At 47.0% G+C, this 15,356-nt stretch overlaps 1 protein-coding gene across 1 annotated transcript; it reads right to left on the bottom strand.

The window, feature by feature from the left end:
* Positions 1–1,989: 1,989 nt before the first annotated feature.
* Positions 1,990–5,868, bottom strand: LOC109747203 (uncharacterized). The gene is made up of 9 exons (XM_020306295.4): positions 5,695–5,868; positions 5,550–5,621; positions 5,236–5,320; positions 4,553–4,668; positions 4,283–4,343; positions 3,548–3,672; positions 3,371–3,460; positions 2,933–3,241; positions 1,990–2,823 (listed from the first exon to the last, which is right to left on the bottom strand). The coding sequence occupies exons 3-9, from the start codon at positions 5,315–5,317 to the stop codon at positions 2,134–2,136; spliced, it is 1,473 nt and encodes a 490-aa protein (XP_020161884.1). The 5' UTR covers positions 5,318–5,320; positions 5,550–5,621; positions 5,695–5,868; the 3' UTR covers positions 1,990–2,133.
* Between the last annotated feature and the right edge of the window lie 9,488 nt (positions 5,869–15,356).

Raw genomic sequence — 15,356 nt, 5'->3', positions numbered from 1 at the left:
TTAGACCCATCTGTCATGGACCTATTCAACCAAGTAGGAAGTGGGAAAAAATTTTACCATATCTCACGGCTGTGGTGAAAAATGAGAGGAAAGATTTTACTGTTTACTGAATCAAAGGAACGGGGTTGATTTCGGGACGCACCGATGCCCATATATGCCGGGTATGGCCTTGTGGTTTATAGAAGAAAAGTAGGAAGTGGGAAAAAAAATACATATCTGACGGCTGTGGTGAAAAGTGAGAGGAAATTTTTTACTGTTTACTGAATCGAACAAACGAGGTTGGTTTCGAGACGCACCGATGCCCATATGCCGGGTATGGCCTTGTGGTTTATAGAAGAAATTCAATTCGTGTATACCACTTTGTGGTCCTTCTAGGGTCAAGGCTCAAGAGGGTGTGACTTGTAAGAGGGCCTCCCCCGACCTTCTTCTTGCATGGCCGGCAACGAGCCAACTCCGAGCACCGTTGTCCGCGCTGCCCGCACCGCCGCCCGCTGCACCATCGTCCCGACCTACAAAGGTGGGACGGGACCTCGCCGACCAATGCCGGCAGCATCGTCGGTAGCATGCTGACTCCGGCAAGTAGCACCGCCGGTAGCAATGCTGACTCCGGCAGGTAGCACGGCCGAACGCGGACGGTAGCACCGATGGCCGCTGATGGAAGCACTGTTTGCGCTTCCTTGGTAGAATGTAGACTAATTTGGAACAAATTATCTAGTCAGGATGTAGACTAATTCAAAACGGAGGGAGTACTAAATAAGGCTCTCTTTACCTCCTCTTCGGTATATGGGGCCATTAAAGCCTCATTCATGTAGGGAGTAACTTTCGGTTTCACCCTGTTAATAACATTCCAATTCGGATCTGCAACTTCTGAAGTGAACAAGTGTTGAAAATAGCTACAATCAGATTCTTCATTGACTCGTTGTCCTCTTTCCATTCACCACTGTCATCCAACAGTCTACGAATATAGTTCCTTTTCTTCTTGACACAATAAGGACGAATTTTACAACACTTGGAAATATTGACAGCCGTTCATTGATTCGGATCCAAATGGTTAAATATTGAAAGATAACTGTTACACGGAACCTAAATAGTGGGCCAGGAACTGATTTTGAAATTTAGTCCGGGGATATTATGATGAAAAAAATGTATGTAAAGGTTGAAGTGCTATCCAGCGAGGGAAAGCTGATCACAGAGCTAAGGAAATCAGAGTTTAGACCAGATTAGTGAAAACGAAATCAGAGTGATTATATGGATAGTCGCTAAATTAGCTCCCAAATCAAATCAAAATGCAGTGGTATGCTGTCCAACTATGAGCTTTAGGGGGTGTTTGTTTCAGGGACTAGAAAAAGTCTGTCTTAGAGACTTTTTAACCAAACAAGAGGGACTACTAGGAACTAAAAGTTGCTTTTTGGGACTAAATGAAGAAGACTCTCAAGGAGTCTTTTTTGGGACTTTTCCAACAATGACCCTCCCTGCACCCATTGCCCCGCCGTCCCATGGTTTTGTTTGGTTGTTATTTTTATGTATACTAGGGGTAACATGGTCTTTTACATGTCATTTAATAACCTTTAGGGAGGGACTAGGAATTTTTTAGTCCCAGGAAACAAACAGGGAGGGACTTTTTAGTTGAAACTAGAAAAAGTCTTTTTAGTTGAAACTAGAAAAAGTCTTAGGACTTCTGAACCAAACAGGGCCTTAGGTGCACTTAGCCAACACCATTTCTAACAACGTTGCCTGATTGCTACTCAGGCCGTTTTTATTTACTGCGCATTTAGGGTTTTGTTAAAGTCAAAATTGGTCAAGTTTGACCAAAAATAGAGGAAAATATATAGCCATTAATTAAGGACTCTTGATTGCTGAGTAATGGTAGCATGCAGTTTCACAATTATTTTAGTTTCATGTATTCGGTTCCTTGCCGAATATAAATATTCACTAATGAATACGAAAGACTCTTTTACTATTCTTGGTATCCCACTCACCCAAGTTCAGTTCAAATAAAATGGCATGAATAGATCGAACACAAGGAAATAGATAATATGATCTGGCAAACATAGACAAAGTTCCACATGTGGCACATGCCTTCCTTCACTTATTTCGCTTCTAGCTCCTTTCTTAGACAAATTTATCGAGGATCTAGAAGGATCTTGCTAGGGCCCAGATGACCTTCACTTCAACTTGATCACCATCGAATTCTCTTTCTTGAGTCCTAATTCTACGGGGTAACTCTAGACGTTCTTCACTCCTAATTCTACGGCTGCAGTCTAGACAGAATTTCAAATTCTTGTCCTCTTCTTGGCTGTCACAGGTTGTGATTACTCTTAGGTCCACCTCTATGTGGAGTTTGTACTGTCTACCTTTAGGCAATGCAATCATGTGTGGTCCCAGTGGAAGAATGCACGTGGAACCACAGGGCAGGGACAAGCTACTGCCTCGTTCAAAACTGAAGAGATTGACGCTTTTGCTCCCATAGTCAACGGCAATTGCCTTGACGCTACCATACACAGAGCAGCTTCTCAAACCGAAGTCTTTGAGGTTCAACCTGACCTCAACATAGGTCTCAACTGCTTCCGGAATCACCAAATATGTGATCTCCAACTTGCGGCCAAGGCCTCCATAGATGGTTTGTGTGAATTCCTCAACTTCATCAGGATCAGTAACATCCCAGCCTCGGCGGAAATGACCGCCCCAAGACCCCTCATCATCAGTAGAAGACCCCTCATCGTCTTCTGTGAAAACCAGGTCTTCTGTGAAAACCTCCAAGCAGATGCCACCGTAAGCCTGTAGTATCCCACATGGTCCAGTGAGTACCAAATCCATTCCTTCCTACACATGAAAGCATGAATGTGAAGGATTTTAATTTATTACAATATATAATGCATGTAAAGAGGCATAAAGCATGTAGTAGATATAACATACGGTAGCTAGTGTATACCTCTTGTACTTCCCCCTCGAGCGCCGTATAGATGACAAAACTTTGGTACCAGTCATGGGCGTCCATACGGCTGATACGGAAGTTTGCACGAATGGCCAACACTTGCACCGCACGTAAAATTGACACCTCCGTCAAATCTTCATCATCGGAATGCTCCGAGGCAAATGAAGCATCATCCTCACCTCCGTCACCATCCTCACCTCCGTCACCATCCTCATTGGCAGTGTCAATAAACCATCCATGAAACTTCAGTTTGGTTCCATACATGTTCCAATCCCACACTTCACTCATCGGCTGATTGTTGTCACCCTCAAGTGAGGGGAAAAAAGAGATATTAGCAAATAGGATATGTCACTACAGAATGCCATCAACCACCACACAATTGGGACTGGCAATAGGCATATCTATAGTACAAACAACAATATGGACCGACCTTACCTGTTTTACTTCTACATTCCACAAACAGTGAACAGCAACAAAACTAATCACGCCACAAGCAACGTATTGTAGAGCAGGCTGCCCCCCACCCTGAAAAAAAAAGATGAGATGAGCATATAGAACAAGGCATTTTATTTTCAAGATAATATCAGGTGCAACTCAAGTAGCATAACTCACCTGTGTGGATTGAAAGCAGTTCAGTATGATGATAATTACAGTGTATCGCAAAAATGCGTAATTAAAGAAACGGTTCTTGCTAGCTCTTGGCACAGCGATACAGAGGGCAAGTGCAACACATATACCTGGAACCAAAAAGCAGAAATCCATATTATGTGCTGAGTGATGCAGCAACTGCTCCAATATGCAGAATTTAATACAATAGCTAATCCAAGAGGAAGTTAAAACTTCAAAATAATTTGTTTTTCTTTGTGCATACTGTCTCGGCCCCTTGGGCCACAATTTTTTTTAATCATACCGGCAACAGCAAAAGAGTGGCATGGATCCCATATAGAGCAACCGAGCAAGTAAAACAGCCAAGCAAGCAGGGCGCATCTGAACAAGAATTGGAAACGTTCTAGTTTCAAATCTGCACTTTTCCCTAGTACTAATACTAAAGAATAAACAAAAGATAGAATGTTCTCTTAGATCAACAAGAATAAGAAAATGCTGATAAATACTATTTCGTCCTCGTAGACCAAGAGAAAGAGCTGCAATGATGCAAAAAAATTACTGAGGTCTCACTATAAATACAGGTGATTATGCCAAATGAAGTTGACACGCACAAGTCATAGTGAAGCTGATGTTACTTTTATTCTATTACTAACCACATATCTATAACCATTGCAAGTTTCAGAAGAACAAACCGCAAATGTAATTTGGCACAAACAAAAGAACTTCTATTCTATTACTAACCAGATATTGCAGTGTCGGCAATGAAAAGCATGGAGGCAGCATCTGCGGGTGGGAACACGTGCTGTGCATAACAATGCATATCAGATTAGTTGAACTATTAAACTAAAAACGAACCCACTGACAATATTATCACCAAAAGTTCACTAAAAAGATCTATGACATTTATTGGAGCATAAAAAATTTAGCTACCCTGACCATAACTGAAGTGAACACCACCCAGAAAGTGCTCATAATTCTTAGAAATACACAATATAACTAATAAAAACAAACCTGGATACGGGAAGAAATTCCCAAAACATTGTTTGCTAAACAATGCTTCATAGCAGCACAGCACATGCAAACAAAAAATCCGGGGATTGAAGCCACAGCCCATGACTTGATGACGCCTACTGAAACTCATAAAATCAGATATGCATGAACTTAAACCATATTAAAAAATATTGGTAAATGTAGGCAGCTGGCATCAAACTAGTGTAAGGATGAACCCTTCATGACTTTGTCCTGCTGAGCTAAGATAAATCGAAAGACACCATAACATGAATAGTAATCAAGATCTAGTAAGATGCTAATATCTCAACTTAACAAGGAAAATCTGTCCACAATGAAACAAGTCAACAACAAAGTATGGTTTCAGTTCCATGCCACTTAACTGTACACAATGAATAGTAATCAAAGGAAAGAAGTCAACAAGAAACTATTTCCATGCCACGTAACTGTTGATAAAATATTGAAATCTGCTTTAGCATTGATACTTCATATGCTACTTGCCGTGCAAACTTTTGAGAATTACTACGACATTCCACAATGAGGTGGACAAGACAGCGGTGAGGAGCCTACCAAAAAAAAAGATCATTATGGAGTGCACAAGAGGTCAATCTAATATTTTTTAGTCACCACGTTTTTGTTCCAGCCATAGTATCGAATTGGACCCATCAAAATGAGTAGGAACATACTGTGGATACGCGGAGCATCCAAACGAAACTTGAACAGAGAGAACACTGGCAAAAGCATATCATGCATTTTGGATATCATCATCTCCTGCATAATAGTAGATAAAATAAATAAATTTCATTTAATAGAAACGAATGAATTCAGGTTGCGTAGTTTTCTTAATAAAAAGACAAAATAAATCGTTCTGTTAGCGACTAATAAGATATGCCAAAGGAGACGTCGATGGGCGTGCCTAATCCGACCTCGCGGGGGCGGAGACGAGGAAAAGCGAATGTGAGGAGAGGGGGATCTGAGACGGCGAAGGGCCTAACCCGACCTGGCGGCGGCGGGCGGAAAGACTATGGGGATCGGGGGAGTTGATACGGCAGGACGCCGACTTCGAGTTTCCCTGCTCGAGGTACCGATGAGGACCGGAGGGCGAAACAGCAGAGACAAAAAAAAGTACGAGGAGAAGCACTTACCAGACAGCGACGAGCCCGACGCCGGAAGGTAAAGAGCTGCGGGCGGCAGAGAGGAGAGCAAACCCTAGCTGCCGCGGAGAGGACTAGAGGAGAGCAAACCCTAGTGGCCGCGGAGAGGACCAGAGGAGAGGCGGCTGTGGATGGATGGGACCGATGGGAACGAGATCGTCTAACTTTTATATCCCCACAACTATAATAAATTTAGGACCTTGATTAGCTTTCCGTGGGCACGGACCTCGACTCGATAAGGACCGAACGTTCGGTCTGGACAGGTGGCAGACCGAACAAAACGTTCGATCTGGGAGGGCGATCTACCGAACCGAGTTGTTGGGTGCGGAAACGCTCCAGCCCGAACACCTCCTTCGCGAGAAAGCTTTTTTTTAGAATCCCTTCACGAGCAACCTTGTCGATACATCCGGGTTAAAGAAAATGGGCCAAAAAAAGGCCCAGCGTACGCACACAAAAACCCACAAAGACCCCAGGGATTAAAAAGCTACCAATTGCACACAGACTGGCAAATCAAAATTAGAAAAATTGCCATGGCAAAAATACTTTTATTCACATGGCAAATTTTAGTTTAATTTGTCATGCCAAAATTTACTCCATGTTTGCCATGGCAAATAATATGTTTATTCACATGGCAACTTTTAGTTTAATTTGCCATGGCCATGCCAAAAATACTTTTGTTCACATGGGAAACTTTAGTTTAATTTTCCATGGCAAAAAATACTTTTATTCACATGCCAACTTTAAGTTTAATTTGCCATGGCAACAATTACTCTATTTTTGCCATCGCAAAAATACTTTTATTCACATGGAAAATTTTACTCTATTTTTGCATTTTCCATGGCAAAATAATACTTTTATTCACATGGCAAAAATAGCAAAGAAATACTTTTATTCACATGGCAAATTTTAGTTTAATTTGCCATGGCAAAATTTACTTTTTTTTCCTGGCAAAAAAATAATTTTGTTCACATGGCAAATTTTAGTTTAATTTGCCCTCGCAAAATTTACTCTATTTCTTCCATGGCAAAAAAAAAAACTTTTATTCACATGGCTTGTTTTAGTTTAATTTGCCATGCCAAAGTTTACTATATTCTTCCATGGCAAAAATACTTTTATGCACATGGCAAATTTTACTTTGGATTTGCCATGACAATATTCACTCTATTTTTTGCCATGGTGAAACTATTTAATAAGCACAGATGGTATCATAAAAGAATGCGAATTCATGCAAGTATATTGAGCACAACCAACTTGTTTGGTTGAAGAAGCTCCTGTCATGCATACAAGCACAAGAAAAAAGATGAGCTTTGTCTAAAAAAAAGATGAACTCATTGGAAAGCTACTAACATACACTCTTTCCATGTTGTAGAACAAAGTTGTTTTCCAAATTGTGATTGCTGAAACAATACGAAAAACACAAAAATCAAACAGGCTGCATGTTCTAGCTAACACAAATTTCAGAAAATTGCCATGGCCTTCCATGGAAAAAAAAATACTTTTATTCACATGGCTTGTTCTAGTTTAATTTTCCATGCCAAAGTTTACTATATTCTTCCATGGCAAAAATACTTTTATGCACATGGCAAATTTTACTTTGGATTTGCCATGACAATATTCACTCTATTTTTTGCCATGGTGAAACTATTTAATAAGCACAGATGGTATCATAAAAGAATGTGAATTCATGCAAGTATATTGAGCACAACCAACTTGTTTGGTTGAAGAAGCTCCTGTCATGCATACAAGCACAAGAAAAAAGATGAGCTTTGTCTCAAAAAAAAAGATGAGCTAATTGGAAAGCTACTGACATACACTCTTTCCATGTTGTAGAACAAAGTTGTTTTCCAAATTGTGATTGTTGAAACAATACAAAAAACACAAAAATCAAACAGGCTGCATGTTCTAGCTAACACAAATTTCAAAAAATTGCCATGTCAAATTTATAAAAATTGCCATGTCAAATTTATAAAAATTGCCATGGCATTTTTACAAAAGAATTTCCAAGGTTAATTGAAAACAATATCTATAAATTGCCATGGAAAAATAGTACTGGCAGCTTCAGAAATATGGCAAAACATATTATGTTTTCATGCCATGGCAATAAAAACATGATTTTGAAATGGCAACATACTTTGTGTTTCCATGGCAATATATTATGATGTCTTGCCATGGTAAGAAATAATTTAGATTTTGGATGGCTGCAAAAGTTGAGGCGACATGGCAACATATTTTGTGTTTACATGGCAAAAACATATTTTGACTTGCCATCAACTACAATTTCGAAAAACTGCCATGGAAAATTGGTCAATTAGCATCACATCAAAGTAAAAAAGTTTCTGCAATCCATGAATGACAAAGAAAATGAATCATACAAAACATGCATCATACGGATTGAGCTAAACAAGGTGAATCATCATCGGTGCTGAGCTAGTGACATTAAAACTGGACCTGCCCTCCAACTGATAGGTCATGTGCAGCGGACAAGTTCCTGGGCGCCTGAGCGGCCGGACAAGACGATGAGGATGGTCCCGTCACCCATTTGGCACCGTCGCCTCCGGGCGAACGCGAAGCGTCCGAGTTCCCCGGTGTTCGATAAGCCGGAGAAGACGAGGAAGAGGGTCCGGTCGCCCATGGATGTCGTGCTCGGAGAAGACACGACCGTGGTCGGTGAGGGAGTCCTGGACTAAGGGGTCCTCGGGCGTCCGGCCTGTTATCCATGGGCCGGACTGATGGGCTGTGAAGACACGAAGGCCGAAGACTGCACCCGTGTCCGGATAGGACTCTCCTTGGCGTGGAAGGCAAGCTTGGCGATCAACTATGAAGATTCCTTTCTATGTAACCGACTCTATGTAACCCTAGATCTCCCCAATGTCTATATAAACCAGAGAGATTAGTCCGGAGGGGAGATATTCATTACCATAGTCATACAGGCTAGACTTCTAGGGTTTTAGCCATTACGATCTCGTGGTAGATCAACTCTTGTAATACTCATATTCATCAAGATCAATCAAACAGGAAGTAGGGTATTACCTCCATAGAGAGGGCCCGAACCTGGGTAAACATCGTGTCTCCTGTCTCCTGTTACCATCGACCTTAGACGCATAGTTCGGGACCCCCTACCCGAGATCCGCCGGTTTTGACACCGACATTGGTGCTTTCATTGAGAGTTCCACTGTGCCGTCCTCAATAGTTTTGATGGCTCCTTCTATCGTCCATAGCAACACTGTCCAAGGGGAAACCTTCCTCCCTAGATAGATCTTCGTGTTCGGTGGCTTCGTACTGCGGGCCAACTCGCTTGGCCATCTGGAGCAGATCGAAAGCTACGCCCCTGGCCATCAGGTCAAATTCGAGAGCTTGAACTACGTCGCGGACATCCGTGGAGACTTGATCTTCACTGGATTCGAGACCGCGGCGGCCGCTCCCTGTCGCTCCGATGCACATGACCTAAATCTGCCATCGGACCACACTTAGGAGATCGCTCCTGTAACTGCTCTGGCCTTAGATCCGGAGCAGATCGCGCCATCCGAGGATGGGAAGCTCAACCCCACCATGGAGGCCACTGATCCCGCGGAGTTGGAGCCGCATACAGACTTAAACTCATGGGACATCTGCGTTACCGGAACTCCAAACTCGTCTCCGGCTATAAATTCTGAACCACGCACGTCTGCGGACGCCGAGCTCGATCGGTTATCGATCCTCGAATTCAGCGCCGCAGACATCTTCCAGCGCTCGCCCTTCGGCGATGTGCAAAGCTCATTAAAGAACCTGTCCTTGGCGGGGGACTCACGGCCGAACTATATCCGGTTCAAACTAGGGGTTGATGATGGGGAATTTTGCTTCCCACCCGCCACCCACTTTATAGCCACTGTCGAAGATCTAACCAACACGCTAGACTATGGCTCCGAAGACATCGACGGCATGGACGACGATGCCGATGAGGAGCAAGGCCAAAACCCACCATTCACTGGACGTTGGACGGCCACTTCTTCGTACAAAGTATACATGGTGGATACACCCAAAGAAACTAACGACGATGACAAAGAAAATCCAGTCGAGAATAAACCTCATGAGACACACCCCAAGCGCTGGCGTCCTCGGCGCCGCCCTAAGTCACGTCGTTCAAAGGAAAACAACACTGGCACCGGAGAAAATAATACTCCGGACGACGCCGAAAACAATGAAGACCCTGTTGGAGCAACATCCGAACAGGAGGAACAGGAAAACGGGCAAGTCAGCCCCGATGAACAGGCCATGCCCAACGACTCAGAGGACGGTAGTTATCGTCCACCCTCCGAGGATGAGGAGAGCCTCGCCAACGAGGATTTCATCGTGCCTGAGGCACCCCTCGAGCAGGAGCGCTTCAAGCGCCAGCTAATAGCCACTGCAAGAAGCCTGAAGAAGAAGAAGAAGCAGCTTCAAGCTGATCAAGACCTACTCATTGACAGATGGACTGATGTCCTGGCAGCCGAAGAATACGGCCTCAAGCGCCTAGCCAAGAGCTACCCGAAACGCAGATTGCTACCTCAGTTCGATGAGGAAGCGCCGGAGCCCATACCTCCCTCGCGCAACGAGGACCGACCACCACGCGGTCGGGACAGTGCGGCGGACCGACCACCCCGCGGTCGGGATAAAGCGGCAACTCAGGCCGAACAGCAGCCCGCCCCACCGCCACGTAAAAACAGAGACAAAACAGCTCGGGATTATACATACGACCTTCGGCAGGACCTGGACAGTAGAGCAGGACACACCAGATCAATCTACGGATCGCGAGGACGTTCTTCGACGCGCGATGATGGCTACCTATTCGGACGTGGCAAACCTAGTCACGCCCAGGCCGATAACCGCAGACGGACTCCATCGGAGTTACGCCGCGACGCGGCCCGATATAGAGGCGTTGCGCACCCTCTTTGCTTCACTGACGAAGTAATGGATCATGAATTCCCCAAAGGGTTCAAACCCGTCAATATTGAATCATACGACGGAACAACCGATCCCGCGGTATGGATCGAGGATTTTATTCTCCACATCCATATGGCCCGTGGAGACGACCTCCACGCTATCAAATACCTCCCACTAAAGCTAAAAGGGCTAGCTCAACACTGGTTAAACACCCTGCCTGAAAATTCAATCGGCAGCTGGGAGGACTTGGAAGAAGCCTTCCTTGACAACTTCCAAGGTACATATGTCTGGCCACCAGACGCCGATGACTTAAGTCACATAGTTCAACAACCTGGAGAGTCAGCCAGAAAATTCTGGACTAGGTTCCTAACCAAAAAGAACCAGATCGTTGACTGTCCGGATGCCGAAGCCCTAGCGGCCTTTAAACATAGCATCCGTGACGAATGGCTCGCCCGCCACCTCGGCCAAGAAAAGCCGAAGTCTATGGCAGCCCTCACGGCACTCATGACCCGCTTTTGCGCGAGTGAGGATAGTTGGCTGGCTCGCAGTAAAAACACAACCAACGAGGCAGGCCCCTCTGAGGCCAAAAACAGCACCGACAAGCTCCGGCGCAACAGACACAAACGCCGAAGCAATGGCGATAACACCGACGACACTACAGTTAACGCCGGATTCAGTGGCTCCAAGTCCGGCCAGCGGAAGAAGCCGTATAAAAGGAACAGTGAGGGACCATCCAGCTTGGACCGCATACTCGATCGTCCGTGCCAGATACATGGCACCCCAGACAAACCAGCCAACCATACCAACAGAGATTGCCGGGTTTTTAAGCAAGCCAGCAAGTTAAATGCCGAGAACAAGGAAAAGGGATCGCAGAGCGAGGACGATGACGAGGAGCCCCCGCAGCCAAACACAGGGGGACAGAAGAAGTTTCCCCCTCAGGTCAAAACAGTGCACATGATATATGCTACACACATCCCCAAGAAGGAGCGCAAGCGCACACTCAGGGACGTCTATGCGATAGAGCCGGTTACCCCAAAATTCAATCCATGGTCATCGTGCCCGATCACTTTTGATCATCGGGATCATCCGACCAGTACCCGGCATGGCGGATCAACCACATTAGTCCTAGACCCAATCATTGATGGATTCCACCTGACACGAGTCCTCATGGACGGTGGTAGCAGCCTCAATCTGCTCTATTAGGATACAGTGCGCAAAATGGGCATTAACCCATCACGGATCAAGCCCACAAAGACTACCTTTAAAGGAGTCATACCAGGCATAAAGGCCCGCTGTACGGGCTCAATCACACTAGAGGTCGTCTTCGGATCTCCGGACAACTTCCGAAGCGAGGAGTTAATCTTCGACATCGCCCCCTTCCGCAGCGGCTATCACGCACTGCTTGGACGAACCGCATTTGCCCGATTCAATGCGGTACCTCACTACGCTTATCTCAAGCTCAAGATGCCCGGACCACGTGGCGTCATTACAATCAATGGAAATACAGAACGCTCCCTCCATACCGAGGAGCAGACCGCGGCCTTAGCAGCAGAAGTACAGCACGGCCTTCTCCAACAGAACCTTAATTCGGTGGCTGAGCCCCTGGACACCATCAAGAGAGTCCGGACTATTCTGCAGCAAGTCAGCCCGGCTCTTCAAGAGCTTAACTAGCAATTTAGCCTACGTCCCAGTCCCGATCAAATGGCGGCATTTGTACCGCGCATATATAACTACGCACTCAAAATCCCATGGGCACTGATGGAGGCATAGCTAGATTGCGATCCACAATGCGGCTCAACCGACCCTGGATCCGCACACTTTCACTTTCTTTTTCATTTCGGGTTTTTCTCTTCTCGAGGCATTTTCTGGTAACCTGATCATCGGACCGGTCACGGGACGGATACACCAAAGAGGCAAGGAGCTTTGACGTACAAAGGAATCTCCAGGTGGTCTCTACTAACGATTGCTATACCTGTTTTACATACTCGCACGCAGCTCGCTCTTGGTCATGGCATGTTAAATAGCCTTACTTGCTTATCGCATTACTTGCACAAGTACGCCTCGACGTATTAATTAAATTACAATGGAAAAAATTTGGCAGCATTAGCTTATTACTTGTTTTTTTCCGTGCCTTTGTATTTATTACACTACAAAAAAAGACACATCTGTGACATTTTGGGCCGAACGAATTTTTTTTGTCATACATATGACACTTCTATGACGATAATTGTGACAAAACCCGGTATCATCATAGATGTGGTCGGCTCCTACTTCTATGACAAAAAATCATGACAGAAAATGGGCTTTTCGTCCTGGGCGGGCCGGAGACGCAGCTGCATGACATTTTTTGGGCCGTCCATGATGGAAAAAACCATGGTAGAAGCGAGGGCGAGGAAAATTTCGGCGAGTTCCCGATTACGGTGGGAGGTCGGGGGCCGAGCGATGCGCGTTTCTCTCGTACACGTACGTGCGTGTGTGCGAGGCGTTGGCTCAAACTGAACCCGAGCGAGGCGTTGGGCTCTAACTGAACCCCAGCGATTGCACTGCAGGCTACGCATTACTGAACCCGAGCGATCGATCGATGGCTGTTAACTGAACCCGATCGAGCGATACCTTCGCTACTGCTGCTAACTGAAGCCGATCGATGCTGCCTCTAGAATGAACAGTGAGCGTTGCGGGGGAGGGGGGTTGGATGAACAGTGAGCGCTGGCGTTGCCTCTGGATGAACAGGACCCCGTGGTGTGGTGGAGGGCTGGATGAACAGTAGACGGTGGAGGGGTGCCCGTGGAGGGGTGGTTGAACAGGACCCCGTGGTGTGGAGGGCTGGATGAACAGTAGACGGTGGAGGGGTGCCCGTGGAGGGGTGGTTGAACAGTAGCCGGTGGAGTAGCGCGCGGTGGAGGCTGGATGAACAGGAGCCCGTGGAGGCTGGAGGAGGTCGACGGTAGCCCGTGAAGGCTGGAGGAGGTCGACGGTGGAGATGAACAGTATCCCGTGGAGTCCCGTTTTGCGGTACGCCACACCCCTCCCGATGAACAGGACCCCCGTTTCGACCGTAGGAGGTCCGTTTCGTCCGTTTTGCGGTACGCCACACCCCTCCTGATCAACATGACCCCCATTTCTACCGTAGGAGGTCCGTTTCGTCTGTTTTGCGGTACGCCACACCCCTCCCGATCAACAAGACCCCCGTTTCGACCGTAGGAGGTCCGTTTCCTTGGTTTTGCGGTACGCCACACCCCTCCCGATCAACAGGACCCCGTTCCGAACGTAGGAGGTCCATTTCCTCCGTTGTGCGGTACGCCATGCCTCGTTTCCATCGCCTGTTCCGTCCAAGCCCTCCCGATGAACACGACCACGCATTCCGTTCCGACTCAGCTGATTGGCTCCCACGCGTTCCGTTGCCTCCCGATGAACACGACGCATTCAGTTGCCTCCCCATGAACACGACGCATTCCGTTGCCTCCCCATGAACACGACGACGACGATGTTTCTCCGTTCCGACCCAGCCATGTACACGAGCCCTGGCCGTACGTATGCGCGAGTAGGCATTCGAGACCCCGCCCGTATGTACACATACGTGGCTGTATTTTCTTTCTTGCACCCTGGCCGATGTACGTACGTGTACATGCTACGTGCGCGCCTCTACTACGACACGTACGCGCCTCTACTACGACACGTGCGCGCCTCTACATCCACCAGTATATATGTACGTACACGTTCGCGACCAGAATGACAACGCTACGTACGCTTCAACCAGGTGGGTCCCGACTGTCAGGCACTTCCTTGCCTGCGAAGATGTAGCTGGTGGGTCCCAGCAGTCAGGGGGGCGAATCGTTTTTTTGCCCGGACGCACTTCCTTGCGTGCGAAGATGTAGCTGGTGGGTCCCAGCAGTCAGGGGCAAACGTTTTTTCGCGAAATACGGTGGCCCGTCCGATGGGTCCTCGCTGTAAGGTGGAGGAATAATTATTTTGCACGTAATAAGGAGGCACTTCCTTGCTGCGGCCGTGGACCCAGCTGTCAGCCTCTCCATGTACAGTCCACGTCCGATGGAAGTCGTTCCTTGACCACGTTGACCACGCCGCGCCGAGAGCACTAGGGCGGTGGACGACGGTGAGGCCTAGGAAGGGGACGATGCGGAGCCGGGGAAGACACGGCAGTGGATGCCCACGCGTAGAGGAGTACGAGGGTTCACTGGTTCGCTGCGGTGTGAGGCTGCCATCGCCGCAGAATAACAGGGGGTGTGGGTGAGTAGAGGGATGGCCTGGCCAGCGGTGGGAGTAGTAGGGGGCGGTGAGGCCTCCGCCGCATCGCAGCCGGCCACGGGAGGCAGGAGCACGAGGCACGACCGGTGCTGATTTGGGTGGCTGGAGCAAGAAGACCAGAGGTTGAAGAAGCACTACGGCTGTTGGATGGACATCGTACGGTCACTGGAGCTAGAATCGTGCATATTGACTAAGTTGACAAAACCCTCCGTCCCCGTCAACTTAGTAGGCCCACAAGTCAGCCTGCCACTATACTGGGTCCCAGCTAACAAGGGGAGTATTCTTTTTTATGCGTAATAAGGAGGCATTTCCTTGCGTGCGAAGATATAGCTGGTGGGTCTGAGCTGTCAGCGGCGGTAACATTTTTTCCGCGAAATACAGAGGCCCTTTCGGTGGTCCCTAATGTCAGGTGGAGGAATCATTATTTTGCACGTAATAAGGAGGCATTTCCTTGCATGCGGCCGTGGACCCAGCTGTCGGCCTCTCCACGT

Source organism: Aegilops tauschii, chromosome 1 (assembly GCF_002575655.3).
Source record: "Aegilops tauschii subsp. strangulata cultivar AL8/78 chromosome 1, Aet v6.0, whole genome shotgun sequence".
NCBI lineage: Eukaryota > Viridiplantae > Streptophyta > Magnoliopsida > Poales > Poaceae > Aegilops > Aegilops tauschii.
The sequence above is the reverse complement of the archived record's forward strand: the minus strand, read 5'-3'. Positions and strand labels throughout refer to the sequence as shown.